This window comes from Zalophus californianus, chromosome 12 (assembly GCF_009762305.2).
Source record: "Zalophus californianus isolate mZalCal1 chromosome 12, mZalCal1.pri.v2, whole genome shotgun sequence".
NCBI lineage: Eukaryota > Metazoa > Chordata > Mammalia > Carnivora > Otariidae > Zalophus > Zalophus californianus.
This window is the reverse complement of record NC_045606.1, coordinates 105,565,558-105,586,429: the sequence shown is the minus strand read 5'-3', so window position 1 is coordinate 105,586,429 and position 20,872 is coordinate 105,565,558. Positions and strand designations below refer to the sequence as shown.

Genomic DNA, 20,872 nt, shown 5'->3' with positions numbered 1-20,872 from the left:
TCGGGTCTCCCGGGGCAACTGCCATTTCAGAGGACAGGCAATACCAGGAAAGAGCGAGCCTGGGAGGGGCTGAGACACCCGCCCCGTGCCTTCTCTTCTCAGGTGTGCCCAGGACCAGGAAGATTCCTCCCGCTCTCTGCGGACTCTGCCGGGAGAAAGGGGCTCCTCTCCTGCATCCAGGTGCCAAGAAGGAAGCAAACGTTATGTGAAAGAGCCGACCACATAAACTAGAAGCACAGGTGCCCACAAAGGCCTCAGGCAGGTAGAAACTGCAGCCAGCACACAGGTGAAACCTCACTGCCTCACGGGGTGAACTGTTCCCAACAGGCAGCCATTAACCCTGAAGTCATCACAATGAAAGAGAATTTGAGAGCTCAGTCCCTTGGTCACACCAGCCACATTTCAAGGGCCCCACAGCCACATGTGGCTACTGACCTCACTCTGGATAGCACAGGCAGAGAAGAGAGCTTACAACTCATGGGTTGAGTCTAAAACAGCCCAAGAGAAATCAATTCAAGGTTAAAGGAAATTTAGAGGAGTGGGAAGAGAATTCTCTCACTAATCTTTTCTAGTGGATATTCTGACACTTCTCTCATTTCCCGCTAACCGGACCTACTACTATATTTAAAGGAAGCTACAGAAAAGCAACACTTTCTTTCAGTTAAGAACAAATGCTTCTGGGGCGTCGGCCTGGCTCAGTCAAAAGAGCATGCAACTCTAGACCTCGGGGTTCTGAGTTCGAGCCCCACGTTGGGCGTAGAGACTACTTAAATGAATATAAATTTTAAAAAAATGCTTCTTAGGACAACAGTTTATTAACCCATGAAATTTCCAACAAAATATGCTTGACCAAGGTAAAAAAAAATTAACTCCAGCTCTTTGGTAAACCCACTAACCTAATCCCCATTACCCAAAAGAACTACACCTCATTCCAATAAACTTAACCCACAATGTCAGGGCTTTCAGAAAGCATGTCACAGGGGCGCCTGGGTGGCTCAGTCAGTTAAGCATCTGCCTTCGGCTCAGGTCATGATCCCAGGGTCCTGGGATCGAGCCCCGCATCGCTTCTCCATCTCCCACTCTCCCTGCTTGTGTTCCCTCTCTCACTGTGTTTCTCTGTCAAATAAATAAATAAAATCTTTAAAAAAAAAAAAACTTTAAAAAAAAAAAAGCATGTCACACAGGTCATTGGTACCTAAACACAAGTACCATATCTCACCCTCTGTCCTTTTTTTTTTTTTAAGATTTTTTTTTTTATTTATTTATTCATGAAAGACAGAGAGAGAGAGAGCGAGAGAGAGAGAGGCAGAGGGAGAAGCAGGCTCCCAAGGAGCAGGGAGCCCGACGCGGGACTCGATCCCAGGACCCCGGTATCATGACCTGAGCCGAAGGCAGACGCTCAACCATCTGAGCCACCCAGGCGCCCCCCTCTGTACTTTTGAAGATTTTATTTATTTATTTGACAAAGAGAGCCTGAGCAGGGGGAGCGGCAGAGGGAGAAGCAGGCTTCCCGCTGAGCAGGGAGGGCGATGCGGGACTCCATCCCAGGACCCTGGGATCATGACCTGATCTGAAGGCAGACACTTAACCCACTCAGCCACCCCCTACACTCTCAAATAAAATTTTTAAATAAATAAATAAATAAAAATACCAAAAGCATTCTGTTCTTCTCGAGGTCTGCCCTTGGGTAAACTGTTCTACCAGAGCCCATTCTATGGGGGGGGGGGGCAGGGAAATACCCAACTCCAGTTCCCTCCAGCCCTCCCTGTCCTGCCTGAGGGAAGAACTGGAAAACCCTGGTGAAGTGGACCCCACAAGGTGGAGACCTACTCCTGGATGGTGGAAACCTTCCCCTCCCCCCACCTGATCTCCACATCACTGAAGGCCTGTGGGCAGCAGCTGCTTTGGCCCATCCCTCACGCCCACCTTTAAACAAAACATTACAAGGCACACTAGAAGGCAAGACACAGTCTGCCAAGCTTAGGCAAGCATCAGGAAAGGCACACAGCAGAAATACTGCAATCATCAAACCAAGAATTTGGTAAAACTAGGATTAATACGCCAAGGGCTTAAATGCAAAATGTAGACACCATGCTAGAATAGATGGGTAATGTCAGTGGAGGTAAAAATCCTAGGAGTCAAATAGAAATGCCAGGGATCAAAAGCCCCAGCAGAAATGAGGAATGCCTTTGATGAGCTTATTCGTAAACTGGGCATGGCTGAGGAATCCGACAGAATGATGGAAACTCAGAAAACTGGACAAGGGGAAAAGCAGACTGACGATGGTGTGCCAACAAGCTGTGGGACAACAGCGGGGAGCAGGGCAGGAGGAAGAAAGGGGTGTAAACAGTGCTCTGAGGCATCAACCAGCTCTGAAAGAATGTGAAGCAATAAATGACTGAGAATCTCCCCCCAATTCACATCAGGCACCAAACCACACATCCAGAAGATCAGAGAACACCATGTGGGATAAACGCCAAAAAACTACATCTCAGCATTATCACGCTCCGACTTCAGAAAATCAAAGACAAAATCTTCAAAGAAGCCAGAGGAGAAAAACACCTTACCTATAAGGAAACAAAAGTAAGAATTGCATCCATGCAAGAAAGAAAGGGATGAATTTCTTCCCTTGGGGGAAGGAGGGGTGGGAAATGACACCGACCAACCTCCAATTCTGCAGCCTGCAATATTATCCTTCAAAAGTATATAAAAACTTTCTCTGACCAACAAAAACTGAGGGAATCTGTTGCCAGATCTGCCTTGCAAGAAATACTAAAAGTCCTTCAAAGAGAAAGAAATGGATAGGACAAAAACTTAGACCAACCCAGATCAATGTTAAGGAGCATCAGAGAAAGGGTAAGTGGATATAAAATAAACTTTCCCCTATTCTTAACTGATCCAACAGAGAACACTTCCAACAGCAACAGTGTACTTCTGTGTGGACATGCGTTTAGGTGCAGGTGGAATGAACAGAACCCGCATGGGCAGGAGGGAAGAACGAGGAGCTGTCAGAAGGCACCTGCACTCCCCACGGAGCTCTGGAGTGTCACGTCACTGCGCACTTAGGTTAGCTGTGAGCGTACACTGCGGACTCCAGGGCAACCAGCAAAAAAAAAGGTAAAAAGGTAAAAAGGGTAACATGCTAAAAAGGAAAGAAAATGGAAAAACTAAAATTTTTAAAAAATTTTTTAAAAAAAGCAAAGAAAATGGAATCACATAAAATGTCCAATTAAAACTTACAAAAAAACAGAAATGTGTGGGGGTGCCTGGGTGGCTCAGTTGGTTAAGCGACTGCCTTCGGCTCAGGTCATGATCCTGGAGTCCCGGGATCGAGTCCCGCATCGAGTCCCGCATCGGGCTTCCTGCTCAGCAGGGAGTCTGCTTCTCCCTCTGACCCTCTTCCCTCTCATGCTTTCTATCTCTCGTTCTCTCTCTCTAAGAAATAAATAAAATCTTAAAAAAAAAACAGAAATGTGTGGAAGACAAAAGCAGCAACAAACAACACAGGCAAAACCTGTGAACATTACCAATTTGTTAGATGTTAATGCGATTAAATCAACAGTCACCGTGGACATCAAGGGCCTGAAAAAAGCTGAAACCCGCCTGACAATCTCCCCTGCACTGCTGACTGACCCACCCCATTCTCAGGCAGCCTCCTGTCAGGCCACGGGCTTTGCCCACTCACCCAACGAAAAGCACATCGGAAACCCAGGCACTCCTAAGAGTTACCCCCTCCCCCAACCTCCATTAACCAATCACCTACTAACCACCAGTGACCCCGTCTCCCCTACTTTCCCTCTCCCCACCTGTCAGTACCCCCACCACAGAACCACAGTGGGTCTGCGCCCCGTGCAAACCCTTCAAGGGCTCCCATTTAACAGACTTTACCAATTTCTAGTCTGATTTGTACTTTTCAAGACTATCACCTTTAACATTTTTAAAAATTGATTAATGGGGCGCCTGGGTGGCTCAGATGGTTAAGTGTCTGCCTTTGGCTCAGGTCATGATCCCAGGGTCCTGGGATCGAGTCCCACGTCGGGCTCCCTGCTCAGTGGGGAGCCTGCTTCTCCCTCTGCTTCTCTCTGTCTGTCTCTCATGAAATAAATAAATAAAATCTTTAAAAAAAATAAAAATTGATTAATGGGGGAAGCACCTGGGTGGCTCAGTCGTTAAGCATCTGCCTTCGGCTCAGGTCATGATCCCAGGGTCTTGGCATCGAGCCCCACATCAGGCTCCCTGCTCTGCGGGAAGCCGCTTCTCCCTCTCCCCTCCCCCTGCTTGTGTTCCCTCTCTCGTCTCTGTCAAATAAATAAAATCTTTAAAAAAAATTAATGGGTATGCTGTAATATCCACAAAAACCACAAGTTAGAAATGCTAGTTATTTTTTCTGCAACAATCTGGATGAAAGAAGTTTCATTAATTTACTACCAAAAACTATCATGTACATCATCTTACAGGGGAAACAACATCAAAGGCTGCCATCTGATTTCATCCTACGTGCAAACCAGACCTCACCTTCTGTCTGCACTCTGGCCTGAGTGTATCCTCTGCCTGGAATGCTTGCCCTGTGCCCCTACCAGGTGCATTCTTCATCCACATCCAAAGTCAAGGTTACCTCCTCACCTGAGAACACACTTCTGAGTAGCTTTCTCGACACTGGATTGCATCTTATACATGCCTCCATTAGAACGTTCATCAACTTATCATACCCACAGGCTCCTTGAGGGCAGGACCCACAGCACATTACCTTTAGGATCTCAGTAATCCAATCCCCAACAAATAATGAGACTTAGTGAATTAGTGGATAAGTTATTCTGCACTACAGAACTTCAAGGAACTAGTAAAGTTCCTTCATGTTCCAATAGGTGAATAAGCTGAAGACCCATCTATTCCTCAGTATGTATGTTGTTGTACTCAGTAATGTAGATGTTGGTGCATAAAGGGTTTGTACTCCCTAATTAAATCTTCCAAAGGGTTCACTTTTACGGAGACTTCAGCAAATCAGCCAACATTCTGACTGGCTACCGCTTGGTCTAGACCAGGATCTTTTTCAGGTTTGGTCGGTCAGTAACACTCAGTACTCTCTGGAGGCCACCACCACCTACTTGCCCAAAGGTCAATTCTTGTGCCAACATCGGAAATACACTAAAACCTTTTTTTCCCCCAATCTGTGTTCACCCAAACAACACTGCATGTGACATGAATGCACCTGCTGCCTGTAAGGCTAAAGCCAGGCAGTGAAAGCCATTTAAGTTAGCATCCAGGGCGCCTGGGTGGCTCAGATGGTTAAGCGTCTGCCTTCGGCTCAGGTCATGATCCCAGGGTCCTGGGATCAAGTACCGCTTAGGGCTCCCTCCTCAGTGGGGAGCCTGCTTCTCCCTCTCCCACTCCCCCTGCTCATGCTTTCTCCATCAAATAAATAAATAAAATCTTAAAAAAAAAAATTAGCATCCAATTCGGGGTGCCTGGGTGGCTCAGGTGATGATCCCAGAGTCCTGGGATCGAGCCCTGCATCGGGCTCCTTGCTCCGCAGGAAGCCTGCTTCTCCCTCTCTTACCCTCCCTGCCTGTGTTCCCTCTCTCGCTGTGTCTCTCTCTGTCAAATAAATAAAATCTTTAAAAAAAAAAAAATTTAAATTAAATTAATAATTAGCATCCAATTCAACTTTTCATAGAGCACCCAAAGTTGAATTTAGCAAATAAAAAATACATGTGAGGGCGCCTGGGTGGCTCAGTCAATTAAGTATCTGCCTTCGGCTCAGGTCATGACCCCACAGTCCTGGGATCGAGCCCCACATCAGGCTCTCTGCTCAGCAGGGAGCCTGCTTCTCCCTCTCTCTCAAATAAAAAAAAATACATGTGAAGTATAAAAATATACAAAGGTGACAATGTGATCTGATAAAGGGGTTAGCTACACAGCGGTCATCACACTGCAATATACAAATGTATTAAACAATACACCTCAAACATACAGTGTTACATGCCAATTTTATCTCAAAAAAATAAAATAAAATGCAAATAAAGAGTTCAGGATTAAATCACCAAAACGAAAAAACACATGTACTACAAGAGCAAACCCGTGTGAAAGTGCAGACAAGAGCAGAGTTAGCGGTCAGCCGGGAAGCACCCAGCCAACAGGGCAGAGGCCCTTCAGCGGCTCAGACACCGGCAGGGCAGTTTCCCCCGTGACAGTGAAAACAGTCCCATGGGGTGGCAGGCACTGGGCCACAGCTAACAAAGGAGACTGTCCTGTGTCAACCATTAGCTCCGACACCAGAAGGGCAGGACTGCTGTCCCATGTTTCTGCGTCAGGAAACCCAAGGCCCCAAGTTGGTGTGCACCCCGGGTCCAGAGCTGCACACCACAGTGGTGGTGCACCAGGAGGCCAGATCAGACCCCGGTGTCCACGCAGGGGCTGCCCTCCTCACCACCATGGTGTCGCACGAGTATCTCCCGAGGTACACTGCAGGACTTTCTGCGACAGGAAAACGTGTAAGATGCTGCCTCTCTGCCTTCCAGGAAGGCTACACCAATTTACATCCTAACCCAGCTCAGCAGCCTGAGGGTCCCCCGCCCTCAGAAACAGCACTAACCCGTCTGAACTTTCCAACCCGTTGAGTGAAGCCCACTCTATTCTGCACCCATGAAGTGAAGCATCTTTTCATGTTCAAGAGCTATCTGACATGCTTCCACTGAACTAATGGGTCTACATCTTTGCCCATTTTTCCACCTGTTGGCCTTCGTGATATTTTTTTTTTTAAACCAACTCATACAAAGGCCACTAGAAGCCAAGCTTTAACTATTTGTCAGCTGAGTACCACGCACTGCTAGGGCTGAAAACAAGTGGTCATAGAGTGCTCCTACCCACATAAAACTGAGTGCAACTCACACTCTGCATTAAGTCCGGGAAGTACAGGGCAGGCACCACGAACAGTCAGTACAGGGGCTCCAGAAAAAGGAGCACGTACAAAGAGAAACCTGTAAAGATGGCAGTCTACAGAGTCACCCAGCATGCGTGGGGAAGGAATAAAACTTGTCTAATTGAAAATTCTTAGGCCCGGGGCACCTGGGTGGCTCAGTCGTTAAGCGTCTGCCTTCGGCTCAGGTCATGGTCCCAGGGTCCTGGGATCGAGCCCCGCATCAGACTCCCTGCTCAGTGGGGAGTCTGCTTCTCCCTCTCCCACTCCCCCTGCTTGTGTTCCCTCTCTCGCTGTGTCTCTCTCTGTGTCAAATAAATAAATAAAATATTAAAAAAAAAAAAAGAAAGAAAGAAAATTCTTAGGCCCAATCCAAAAGCAGCCATCTCACCTAATACTATGTTAGCCTGTGAGTCTGTATTTTAAACAAGCACCCCAGATGATCGATACAAATACTCATCTAGAATACAAACCCAAGGCTGCCAGTCTACTTATCAGAATGAATTCTGACTAAACCAAATTGGCAAAATATTAAAATGTTACTGTATGCCCAATATATGCCAGATATTATATATCCTCATCTCCTCAAGGAGAAGCCTGTACCCGTTACACTGTACCCAAATGATCATGGCCTAGTTGCTCTCTAGAAAGATGGAATTCCCACTTCGTTTCGGTTCCATTTCAACATTCCTGTCAACACAGAGACAAATCCTGTGGTCTACAGCTTTGGCTCATCCGGGGAGACAGCTGCTGGAGTAAAGAGATTAGTCCTCACAACACACCTGCCCACTAAGCGTGAATACCTTCTCCTTCCCAGTCTTTGGATGAAGGGTCTCTTCCGGCTATCTCCTAAGGGTTCAACCCTGCCCATTAAGATTCTTTCTCCGGGGCGCCTGGGTGGCTCAGTCGTTAAGCATCTTTGGCTCAGGTCATGGTCCCGGGGTCCTGGGATGGAGCCCCGCATCGGGCTCCCTGCTCAGCCAGGAGCCTGCTTCTCCCTCTCCCACTCCCCCAGCTTGTGTTTTCTCTCTTGCTGTCAAATAAATTCTTTAAAAAAAAAAAAAAAAAGACTCTCACTTTCTCCAAGTAGATGTTACAACTATGAAAAATGAGCTGGGGTATAAACACACACAGTACCCAAGATGCTCCCTCAGAGTAAAGGCTGGTAATTCAAATACCGTTTCTCTACTGTTGCTTACTACTTTAACCCATATACCATGACCTGGATACCAAAACACCAAGTTCTGATTCTCAAAGTCAGCTACCATCTCCTATAATTACTCCACAGGTGAATTAAACCATTATTATTTGCACTATGAGTTTTACTACTAGAGAATTCTTGATGATGGAATTCTGGGTAAAATAAGTCTGGTCCTTTTCTCGAAGTATCTGAGATTTCCCCTTTACTATCAAGACAAAAAAGTGCAGAGATTTCCCACCCAAACTGCCTTTACTAACTTCTATTCCTGTGTATCACTGAAAAAGTACCAGAAAGGTACTCTACGGGCTCCCAAACCTCTTGGTTACCTTCAAAAACTCACCTTATTCACTTTAAGACTTCCTCTGACCAATTTAACCACCTCATTTTTCTCTGAATACACGGACAATTTCTAAGAATACAGCCCCCTGAATCAAATACCCCTTATCAACTGCAGGCAACAATCCACAGAAAAAGAAAAGCTCTAGCTACCAAGAGAACACTCCTGCTCCAAAACAAAGATGGAAGTTAAATACAACAAAATATCCAAGGAAACCACTAAACCAGTACAAATTTACTACCCCCTCCAAATACCACCTCCCCAGCCCACCCCACCCCTACCCCAGAAACAAGCTGTAGACAGAAATCTCTCTGCGGGATCAGGAAAAGATGAAGCATGAAGGCTGGTCTCAGAGAAAACGTGGAACCAGAACCCTCTCTTAACATTACCTTTACCTAGAGGACCTTACGTGATTTAGGAGGCACTGCTCAGCTTCTGTGTACTCCCGTCGTGAAACTTCTCTACTATCAGCTTTGACTATAAATACATCAGTGTTATTTGATGAGCTATATAAGGTGCTCCAGGATGACTTAGCTCTAAAAAGCCCTTTTCTGCACAGCTCAGTTGGCCCCCTTCAGTAACGAAACCTTGCTTTTACTACTTTGTGAAGGTGAAGGAAACCTCAAGAATACATGTGCCCAATGTGACTGCTATAAATACATCACCCTTAGACGTCTAAAATCCCCGAGTCAAGGTACTCAAGCGTGGTATACGACTTAAGACACCTCCACATTCCAAGGTGTTGGCCACCCACCAAATAAGAGTTTACTGACAGAAGTGGTCCTCTTTCCACAAGACTTTTCTTAAATACCTCTCTCTCCACCTAACATCTAACAAACCTTGCTCTGCTTGCAAAAAAAACAAAAACCTCCTTTGTTCCTTTCCAATCTGAGACTCAACACTGAAAATGGGAGAAAACCCTCCTTCTTGCACAACGCCTTTTCTTCTTATCCACCCACAGACTGCCTCTCGTTATACATTATTTTAACAGAATTCAAGCAAAAGATCGTATTAGCCACTGAACATATTCCGTCTTTAGCCTAAAAACCCAGCAAATCAAAATACTCATTACTTCTATTAACTCGGAAAAGGGATAACTGTAAAGAAACCATTTTTAAGGTTCTATTTTTAAGTAATCTACACCCAACATGGGGTTTGAACTTATAACCAACCCGAGATCAAGAGTCACACGTTCTACCGACTGAGCCACCCCAGGTGCCCCAAGAAACCATTTTTTTTAAATGTTTAATTTTTGTGTGGCATTAAGCTAATTTAGTGGAATACCGTTTGCTTAAGGGAAATGAGAGCCCACAAGACATTTAGTAAAAAATAAATAAATCCAGGGGCGTCTGGGTGGCTCAGGTGGATAAGCGTCCGCCTTCAGGGTCCTGGGACAGAGCCCCGCATCGGGCTCCCAGCTCGGGGCTCTCTGCTCAGGCGGGAGTCCGCTTCTCCCTCCCCCTCTGCTCCTCCCCCTGCTTGTGCCTGCTCTGTCAAATAAAATTTTAAAGAGGGAGGGAGGGAAAGAAAAAAGGGAGGGAGGAAGGGAGGGAGAGAGAGAGCTGGAGAGAGAGAAAGAAAAGAAAAAGAAATCTAGAGAAGTTCCCTGTGTGTCATTTCATTACCTAAGAATTCCCGTAACAGGGCGCCTGGGTGGCTCAGTTGGTTAAGCGACTGCCTTTGGCTCGGGTCATGATCCTGGAGTCCTGGGATCGAGTCCCGCATCGGGCTCCCTGCTCGGCGGGGAGCCTGCTTCTCCCTCTGACCCTCTTCCCTCTCGGGCTCTCTGTCTCTCATTCTCTCTCTCTCAAATAAATAAAAATCTTAAAAAAAAAAAAAAAGGAATTCCTGTAACAAATACTGGGGGAGGGGCACCCACACGAAGTGAACTTACCATTCCTTATCACAAAGCATCTACTTATGTATCTATCTTGTTACCCAATATGCCCTCAAGTATTCCTGAAACAAGGAAGCTACTTCCACTGAACTCAAGACCTGAGACCAGTGATTGCCAAAACCGGTAATTATCAACTATTAGACACTTAAGAGTCACAGCTAACCTTTCATTAAAATAAAACAGAACACGTGGCAAGTACCCAGTCCTGGTACTCGTGAACTCAAATTGGGTATTTTTGCCCCCAGCTTTCCTAAAGTCTGGATTCCATTATTAATCACAAAAGGGTAATGAGGACAAAGACAAACCAGAAAGGATCCAATCCCAACAAGGTTTTCTCAGCACTGTGGGTCTGGGACGATGCCTTAGGCACAAAGGGAGCAGAGAAGTGAGGATTCCAGGCCTGACTGACCTAGAAGAACACACAGGGAGGTCCTGTAATCCTCTGGTGGTGAAAGGGAGAATGAGAATTTTAAAGGGTAAAAATCACATGCTACCTGAAAAAAAAAAAAATCACCCTTCCAAATACAACTGATCCTTGCAACTGAACTTAAGAATCCTAAAAAACTGGAGTATTTTGATAAACAAATACACGCCAAAAAAAAAAAAAACCAAACACCCACAAACCCTACAGTTCTATTGCCTCACAGCCTTTCAAAGTGGCTGTTTTTTACTTAGGATGGCCAAAACTCCTTACAAGTGTTCAGAGAGTAAAAGTTTTCAGAGAAAAACCAAGCTATGCCCAAATAAGGAGTAGCTTTTGAAAAAAGACAGTAGAGGTATAAATAGACTCCTGTCCACTTTTTTAAAACTACCTTTCTACTTACCTTTTAACTAGCTTTATAATTTTTTTCAAGATTTTTATCTCTAGACCCAACATGGAACTCCAACTTAAAACCCTGAGACCCACGCACCACCGAGCACTTGACGGAGCCAGCCAGGAGCCCCTACCTTTATATTTTTTTTTTTTTTTTCAAAAATTGATTTTCCCCACCTAAAAGTGAGGTATTTAAAGAAATAGTAAGAAAAATAATAGGTATTTTTAAAACTTATGTAGGATATTAAAACAAAAACGGTCAACTGTGATTTTGTACGCCCCCCCCCAAAAAAACACCAAGTTTGAAAAACACCTATAATCGATATATAATAAAAGCATCACAGTTCTCCAAGCTGAGTTACCCATTAAGTCATTTTCTCCAATTAGGCTTTAAATGGTCTTTCCAGGGCACCTGGCTGACTCAGTTGGTAAGAACGTGTGACTCATCACCTTGGGGTTGGAGTTCAAGTCCCACAATGGGGGCAGAGATTACAACCAACTGTCCTTCCATTCCTACATTACCATTTCTACCACTATTCTTATCTTCATCAACCTTGCTCTTCTTCTCACTTACCTCCTGAATTTGAAGTTCTCACAAATCCTATTTATCAAAGATAGGACAGCATTTGTTAATTCTTGCCAATGTCCCCATCCTAATTCCCTCATCAACCTGCAATTATGCCCATTTCACCACTAGGTGGTGTCCCGGACAAGTTAAAAGCAAACCAGATTTCTAATAGACCACCCCCACCCTAAATTAGATTCATTTCCAAGATAGGAAAAAAAGCAAAAAAAAAAAGGTTTTTATATATCCTGTCAAAATATCAACTTACAAAAAGAGGCTGATTCCACTCACCTGATCCTTACCAACAGACATCAGAAAAGGCATGTCATCACCCTTAACCATTAACCAACACAGCAGCTGACCTAAGGCAGGCCCACCAGTGGAAGGTAACAGGGAACATCACCAAGGTGACACAGTCAGCATTACACTGCAACCCTGGGAAACTGAATTTAAAATAACTCACTGAGGGCGCCTGGGTGGCTCAGTCGGTTAGCTGTCTGCCTTCTGCTCAGGTCATGATCCCAGCCAGGGTCCTGGGATCGAATTCCAGGTCCGGTTCCCTGCTCGGCAGGGGAGTCTGCTTCTGCCTGTGTGCTCTTTCTCTTTCGCTCACTCTCTCTCTCAAAATCTTTAAATAAATGACTCAGTTTTAAAGAGCCCTCTTTAAAACTAAAAAGTATGCATATGCCATCCCACCCCAAACCTGGTTTTTGAGTTTGTGAGGTTAAAAACTACTGATGGTGGGGAATTGTATTATATTTGTAACAACTGGATTTGTTTAACACTGTCCAAAACAGAATACAGAAGAAAATCGTTCTACCCTTAATTCTTACACCTACAAAAAATAATGGGTTTGCTGAAAGAGAAAAGCTATTGTATGCCACTTAATTGCAAGTACATTGCCATTCCCTGTCCATAATTCAGTCTTCAGAATATCACTCAAACAATACTCCCCACCCAGCCCTCCGGGTAAGTCTGTCCTGCAGCCGGAAATACCTCTCAAATATGCCAATGTCAAATCAAGAAAACAAATTTAAAACACTAATTTTTCTTTCTGAAGAGGGTGCTGGCCTCATCTTAAGTTCTTTAAAGGCTCCTAAACTCCCAATCTTGCCATCTTCTACAGCAAAAAGTCGAGGCTGCTTAGGCCCTTCTCAAAATCCAACCTCTCAGCCCACACAGCTACAAAGCCACTCCAGCAAGCCCATTTACTTCCCGAACTCGCATGTGCATAATCTGGAATATTCCACAGCTCCGGAGGTAATACGCACAACAAGCACTCATCGTTTTGTTTCACACCATACCAATACCCAAAGGAGCATGAAGCCCAGATTCAACTTCCCAGAGAGAACCTGAGGGTGGGCCAGAGCCGGGGACAGACGGCAGGGAAATACACCGCACTCTAACATTTTTGATACGCACAATTACTAGAAAAAAATGATTCAACCTGAAAAGCAATCAGCAACAAGTTCAGATGGTAAGGTTTTGATATTTTCCTTTTGCTGGTCATTTTTTGTCGTCGTTGTTGGTCATTTAACCTGAATCTTTACTGACTCAATTCCAAGTCTTCTAAGATGCCGGTCAGAACTGAAACGGAAATGGTGAGACACGCAGCGGCCCCGACCCCTCGCGGCGGTGTGCCCTCCCCCCGCGACCACTTCCCTTCTGAGCCTGGGTGACCAAGGGACAAGCGCTACACCTCTTCCTAAGAACCGCGACGCCCTCGGAAAACCTTTCTGAGACAAAGCTCGCGACTGACTCTCCTTGCGTCAGTTCTCTCCTTACTTGGGCAAAAGTTGATATAAACTTCAGTCACATAAACTACGGTACACTTGGAAGTCAAGCCCAGCAAACTGGCTTTTTCAGCTGAAATTAGGCATTTTGCTCAACAACAAACTTTTGAAAAATCCCTGGGAAGTTCCGGGAACGCGGCTTCGCGTCTCCTGGAGCCGCTTCCTGGTCTCCGTGCTTCGGAGCGCTGCCTCCTGCGAGGCTTCTACTCTTCCTGAAAACCTACCTCGTTTCTGGCTCTAGACTCATCCACGTGGGGCTTTAAAAAAAAAGGTAAAAAAACAGGCTCTCCCGCCGCGGGGCCCCTGCCGCTGCCGAGCCCGGGCCCGCGCCTGCCGCCCGCGCTCTGCACGGGCCCCGACCCAACCGCCGGCGCGAGGCGGGCCAAGGGCGAACGGCGCCCCCGACTCCCGGAGCCCCCGGCCCCGCTCCGGGTCCCCGTGCGCCCCAGCCCGACGCCCACCCCGTCCCCCCGGCCTAGCCGCCGGTCCCGGGAACCCGTAGTCCCCCCGCGACCCCCGACGTCCACCCGCGGCCGCAACCCCTGCGTCCCCCGCCTGACGCCCACCCTGGCCCCACCCCGGACCCCTGGCCACCGACAGACGCGCCAGCCCGACGCCCACCCCCGAAACCCCAGCCCCACGGCAGGCCTCAAGTCCCCGACCTCCGGCCCGAACCGACTCCCCGGCCCCACACCGGCCCGAGGCCCGACCCCCGCCCGCGGGAGACCCTCACCGAGGACAGGGAGCTGGTGGCGAGCAGGAGGCGCGGCGGGGCGGCGGCCCGGGTCCCTTCGACTCCGGCACGGCGGCGCTGGCGGCGGCGGCGGCGGCGGCGGCGGCTCCTCGCGCTTTCCTTTCTCTCCTTTCTCCGACAACAAACAGGAAGTGCGTCACGCGGCGGCGGCGGCGCGGCGACGTGCACTTCCGCCCGGCCCTGACGCCGCGCATGCGCCCCAGCCCGCCCGCCTTCCCGAAGGTTCGTCGAGGCTGGACTTGGGCGGGGGTGGAGGGGAGCAGCCCCCGCGAGTGCTACCCGGTGCCCTCCGATCCCGGCGGCGGCGGCCGGTCGAGGAGGCCTGGCCCTCGGCCGTCGGCCTCCCCCATTGTCCGCCCGCCGCGGCCTCCTGCAACGCTGGCTGGCGGGGAAACCCGCGGCCCGGGACAGGCGTCCTTGACGTTGATTAGCCCAGGCGGTCGTGTTTAGAAACTGCAGGCCCGGCTGTCGGTCTGCGCCGAAGCGATCCGTTTGTAAGCGGGCGTTTCTGTGCCGAGGGGACCCCGTCTCGTGGTGGGGAGGGAGGGTGACCGCGTCTCTGGGGAGCGCAGACCTGCCCCCGCCTGCGTGCCTCCGCTGCTCCGCTCCTGGAGCTGACCCCCCGCGCCCACCCCTGCCTGCCGTGCTCCGGCTTCCGCTCAGGGGCGGTGTTGAAGGTGGGGTCTTGGGCCCTTTCGGGGAGCCCGTCGGGTTTCCTGGGTGTCTCCTATGTATGCAGGAGGCTTTGTTAAACTTCTCTTTGCTTTCCTGCCACTCGGTCTTAGGTCGGTTTAATTAGAAGAGCAAAGAACCCAGGAGCAAAGGGGACAACTCTTCTCCCGATCTAAGCCCCTGAGAGCCTTTAGTAGAAGATACTTTCAACGTTTTTTACTGATGACATCTGACTAGTAACCTTCAGCGTAGGCATCTGGAAGGCTTACTACTCTGGGGGCTGAGGGCAGGCTGCCCCAAGATGGGCCACTCTTGGCATGAAGGTTATTTCGAGCTGACGGCAACGGAGACCCTGCGGGCTCAACAGAACTTTTTGCCCCTCCCTTAATTACATGGAAGAATCTAAATTGGGAGTCTTTCCAAGAACACTAGTCATTACCAGAGATAAATTTTATCTCAGGGACCCATCGAATGGCAGGACAAACAGCTAATTAGCAAACATTTGCTTTTTCTTATTGCCCTGTGAATTACATTCCTTCCTTCAAAGTCCCAGACCCTTACCTTTTTCTTAATTCGGGATGACATATATACCTCATTTTGTCTGACTGTCTCTGGAATTTCCATGTCTCTGTAGATGCCCCATGTGTAAGCTATTAAATTTGATTTTTTTCCTGCTAATCTATCTCATGTTAATTTGATCCTGATCCAGGTAGAAGGACCTTTGAAGAGAAGAGGAATTCTCGCTCCCTGGTACTACTTTTTTTTTTTTTTAAAGATTTCGTTTATTTATTTGAGAGGGAGAGAATGAGAGATAGCACGAGAGGGAAGAGGGTCAGAGGGAGAAGCAGACTCCCTGCTGAGCAGGGAGCCCGATGTGGGACTCGATCCCGGGACTCCAGGATCATGACCTGAGCCGAAGGCAGTCGCTTAACCAACTGAGCCACCCAGGCGCCCCCGGTACTATAAAAAAAGATTGTTTTATATTGCGTATATTCTTTTCTCGTGTTTCTTAAACATTCATCGTATCACTTACACCATAGTTTTTAGTAAGTGACCAGTTAGCAAAAGAAAACAAAAAAATGTCTTTATCTGAGTCAGTTTCCTATTCTTTCTTTTAGTAGGTTATAAAAATGGTCAAAAGGAAGGAATAACACAATATTTGCTATTGGTATGGACACCTCATGATAAAACCCAAGCAGAGACTGGAAATTCATTCAGGTATATGCACAGTTTGGCACTGTCACGTGTAATGGTATATACCAGCGGCTGATGGAGTTTCAGGTCCTTTCCAGGGCTGACAGTCCTATCATGTGACAATTCATGTTTAAATAAGTCCCTACAGCAAGTGCGAGCTAATCTTGAAATGCAGACAGGACAGAAACATGAATTTTATTTATTTATTTTTTTGAAACATGAATTTTAAATAGTAAGTGGCAGGCTAGCTACAAATAACTTGTTCATCCTCCCTCCAAAAAAAAAAAAAATTATTAAAACATCTGTCAGTGGGACGCCTGGGTGGCTCAGTCAGTTAAGCGGCTGCCTTCGGCTCAGGTCATGATCTCAGGGTCCTGGGATCGAGTCCCACATCGGGCTCCCTGCTCAGCAGGGAGTCTGCTTCTCCCTCTCCCTCTGCCGCTCCCCCTGCTTGTGCGCTCTCTCTCTCTCTCTCTCTCTCTCTGTCTCTCTCTCTCTGTGTCAAATAAATAAATAAAATCTTTAAAAAAAATAAATAACAAAACATCTGTCGGTGCAGTGAACTGTATTATAAAAAACCAAGTAGGAAAAAAAGAAAAACCACCTAGGACAAAACAAGGCTCCCGCCCTGATGGGATCCACATGGTGCTCTGGGTGTACGGAAATAAACATTATATGACATGGCATTATTTAAGTGACTCAAAAAAAAAAACTTAAGTAAAAAACAGGAAGGATCTTTCAAAATAAGATTGAGGATTTATTCCAAAATTAATGTTAGCCCAGATGGTGATGCTACTGGAAACTCCAGAGTAGGGTCACCTCAAAATGGAACAGCAAAGGATTTAAACTGGGCTGAAGCGCATTTAGAGCAGGGTGAGGAGACAGAGTGCCGAGCAGGAAGGCAGCCTGCCGGGTACAAAGGCTTCAAACCCTGAGGATGGAAAATTGCCTGTGTGGACGGCAAGGACTTTACTCCTTATCTGGTGGGAGAGGGAAGCCAAGCATAGACACACCTGTGGTTTGCAGGGTGGGCAGAAGAGTAGGGAGACTCTGTGACTTGGTTGCCTCATCTGTAAGATGGGGATAATAAGCTTGCGGTGAGGTCATCTCAGCCTGGCCCAGAGTAATGCTCCGTAAATGATAGTTCTTCTGTGTCACGGCCTCTGAGAAGCTGATAAAAGGTACAAACTTCTCCCCAGAAAAACGTGCACCTGACAGGAAGGAATCGGCAGACATCACACACACCCTGCACACGCACACACCCGGCCAAGCCCGTGCCAGAGTCCGAGAACCCCAGCTGAAGGTCCCCAGGATCAGGACCTGAGCTGAAGGCAGATGCTTAACATCTGAGCCACCCAGGCGCCCCAGTGCTGTTCTGTTTCTTGACAACAAACACATCCAAGATACATTTAAGATAGTGGGTATAATGTGAAACCATCTTTATAAATTTATTTTCCTGTGTGTGTGTGTGTGCGTGTGTGTGTGTCTGTAGATGAAAGTGGACTTCGGCTGCCTCCATTTTGACCTCAAACTTTCCAGTGGGTTCTTCTTTCTAGCTGGTCCCTTGGCTTAGACGGAAGACGCTGAGGACAAAGCATCCCCTGGTGGGAACCGAAACTCCCCCCCCTGGAGCATAAGGACTGCCTGGGCCAGCGAGACCCCTGCGTGATTGACTCCAAGACAGTGATTCATTTGACCTTCAGGGCCTGCAGGGACCCACCCTCCTTTGCCCCACATTTTCCTTCTATAAACCCAGAAGTATTCCAGCATTTCGTGGAGTTTTTGAAACACTAGCCCGTCTTCCAGCGTTGGCCTCACTGAAATAAATTCTTCTTTTGGGGCGCCTGGGTGGTTCAGATGGTTAAGCGTCTGCCTTCGGCTCAGGTCATGATCCCGGGGTCCTGGGGTCGAGTCCCGCATCGGGCTCCCTGCTCCTTGGGAGCCTGCTTCTCCCTCTGCCTCTCTCTCTCTCTCCCTCTGTCTCTCATGAATAAATAAATAAACTCTTTAAAAAAAATAATAAAATAAATAAATAAATAAATTCTTCTTTTGCCGCCACTCATCTCTGTACCTTTGGATTTTGTCAGCGGCCAGTGGCTGAACCTGTTGTGTTTGGGACCCCCGGAACCAGGTGCTCATGCACTCCCTGTGACCCAGCTATGTTATGGGTAACAGGCTTCTCTGAGGAGAAGAGCATCGGTGCAGAAGTTCACGAGCTTCCCCAGTGACTGTGGGCAGCCAAGGACCGGGGCTGACCGCGGACGCCTCGTGGAAAGCATGCAGCTATAATGTGTTGTTACCAGACTTTTTCATGCCTTCTGTGGCAGAGCACTATAACCTCTGCAGCCGAGGCTTCCCTTTGCAAGTGAAAGGGGCCTTGAGGAATGAGCGAGGGGCAACGTTTGTCCTGAGAGAGAGCAGCGGCGGCAAATCATGTTGGGACAACTGAAAGAAACCACGACGCTGGCAACTTTGGAAGTGTCCCAGACTCCACTGGAGCAGTCATGAGGATCTGCTCGGCCAGACATGGCAGGGCCAAGGAAAGGGAAAATAAACTCAATTCCGCACAGCTCAGGTTTTTAACCGGGAGATGGGCATAGACACTGGGTAATCAAGGGGAGGGGCCGGCTTGGGGGAGCAGAGAGAGAGCTAAGGTGTGGGCCCCGCGGAGGGAGCCATGGTGAAGGGGGTGTAACTAAAACTACAGGGAAGACGAGGTCACCAGTTATTACCTGGGGCTTCAAAGACCCATCAAAGCTGAAACTGTTAGAGGACTTAGTGGGACAGGTAGGTCGTTAGGGCCGGGGTCCCCAACAAGAAAATAAGGAGTGAGGACAGCTAAACTAAAACTGCACTGACGTCCTGTTCTGCACTTAGACAGGACCCCACCAGCATTCTGTCCCACAGCCTTGGCAGAAAAGATTTCTGCAAAACATCCTTAAATAAGACAACCACAAGGCATGTGTCCCCACTGATACGGGAAACGAAGGCGGAAGGAAACACAGATAAATTAAATGTCCCTATCACCTGCCCCCATTGACAAATACTTGAGACAGGCAGAGTATCGTGTTCCTGCAGGAAGCTCTCGTCTTCATGTTAATGCTCTGCTAGAGGGAAAAGCAACCTTAGTTTGACAAGAGCCAGGTATCCTGTGAGTCTTCTCTAGCATATGAAAATACTTTTGGAACTTCTCTTACCTTTACTTCCCCCAACCCCAAAGTACAGAATCAATTGCTCCTCATTATCCTATGGTTTCACTCATCTGTGGAACATAAGGAACAGCATGGAGGACATTAGGAGAAGGAAGGGAGAAATGAAGGGGGGAAATCGGAGGGAGAGACGAACCATGAGACGATGGACTCTGAGAAACAAACAGGGTTCTGGAGGGGAGCGGGGGGGGGGGGATGGGTTAGCCCGGTGATGGGTATTAAGGAGGGCACGTCCTGGGTGTTATACGCAAACAATGAATTGTGGATCACTACATCAAAAACTAATGATGTGGGGCGCCTGGGTGGCTCAGTCGGTTAAGCGACTGCCTTCGGCTCAGGTCATGATCCTGGAGTCCTGGGATCGAGTCCCACATCGGGCTCCCTGCTCAGCGGGGAGTCTGCTTCTCCCTCTGACCTTCTTCCCTCTCATGCTTCCTATCTCTCATTCTCTCTCTCTCTCAAATAAATAAATAAAATCTTTAAAAAAAAAAAAACTAATGATGTGTGGTGACTATCATTAAAAAAAAAAATTCCCGGGGCAGCAGCTCCTTCTGCCCACGGGTCCTGTCACCGTGCTTTAATAAAACAATTTTGCACCAAAGGCGTCTCAAGAATTCTTTCTAGGCCCTCACTCCGGACCCCATCAAACCTCACCAAAAAACATTCAAAAGTTACATTGCCTAGCACGGGCAAGGGGCAGTTAAGACATAAGCCCACAGATGTCAGTAAAAAAAGACCATCAGCATGTAGACATGAACCTGATAGGCAGACAGATGTGTGATCAAAGCCCTGATTGGCATGACTGAGCACACCCTGGTTGGTTAAGAATGTTCCGCAGAGGGGCGCCTGGGTGGCTCAGTCGTTAAGCGTCTGTCTTCGGCTCAGGTCATGGTCCCAGGGTCCCGGGATCGAGCCCCACATCGGGTTCCCTGCTCCGCGGGAGGCCTGCTTCTCCCTCTCCCACTCCCCCTGCTTGTGTTCTCTCTCTTCCTGTGTCTCTCTCTGTCAAATAAATAAAATCGTTAAAAAAATTTAAAAAAAGAATGTTCCACAAAAGAGCGCACGAAAACCCCTAAACTTAGAAACTCCAAGAGCAACCCACTCGGGCCCCCTCCCTCTCTGGGAGCTTTGTACTATCACTCAATAAACATTGCTTTGCTGCCCACCACTCTTGCCTGGTCTACCCCTTCATTCTTGGAAGCGGGGTGACCGAGAACCATGGGAAGGCAGACAATTCCAGCAACAAACTCGAGGTCTGAGAGGCTCCTCACCTGGGAGGAGAAGGAGAAGCTAAGGAAGGGTAGCAGGCAGCAGGGGAGCCCAGGAAATGGTGCAAAAAAAAAAAAGGCTGGGTTGATACCAAGTTCGAAACGAAGGAGAGATCAGAACATTTAGGATGAAAGTGTCGGTGGCCTTTGATGGGTACCTGCAGGAGTCCGGTCCTTGCCCCGGATGGCATAGGGGTGCTTCGCGGGGACCCAGGCAGGGTTGGGGGCATTTGTCCTGGAACAGACTGAGGA

At 47.9% G+C, this 20,872-nt stretch overlaps 2 protein-coding genes and 1 long non-coding RNA gene across 6 annotated transcripts in view; 2 read left to right on the top strand and 1 right to left on the bottom strand.

Moving 5' to 3' along the window:
* Positions 1 to 14,402, bottom strand: part of DNAJB6 (DnaJ heat shock protein family (Hsp40) member B6) — a 70,218-nt gene extending 55,816 nt beyond the window's left edge. For 2 of the 4 annotated variants that reach the window (XM_027573386.2, XM_027573384.1), the window contains exon 1: positions 14,257 to 14,400. The gene's annotated coding sequence lies outside the window, so the exon portion shown is untranslated. Of the gene's footprint in view, positions 1 to 13,177; positions 13,322 to 14,256 lie in introns of those variants that run through there. The other 2 variants (XM_027573387.1, XM_027573385.2) reach the window with 2 other exon arrangements.
* On the top strand, positions 6,297 to 18,050 carry LOC113911810 (translation initiation factor IF-2-like). Its single transcript, XM_027574675.2, has 4 exons — positions 6,297 to 6,457; positions 14,124 to 14,499; positions 15,659 to 15,699; positions 17,700 to 18,050. Exons 1-4 carry the CDS (start codon positions 6,297 to 6,299, stop codon positions 17,728 to 17,730), a joined length of 609 nt encoding a protein of 202 aa, XP_027430476.1. The 3' UTR covers positions 17,731 to 18,050.
* On the top strand, positions 14,506 to 15,627 carry LOC113911171. Its single transcript, XR_003516393.2, has 2 exons — positions 14,506 to 14,771; positions 15,063 to 15,627. It is a non-coding gene; the product is annotated as an uncharacterized LOC113911171 (long non-coding RNA).
* Positions 18,051 to 20,872: the final 2,822 nt, after the last annotated feature.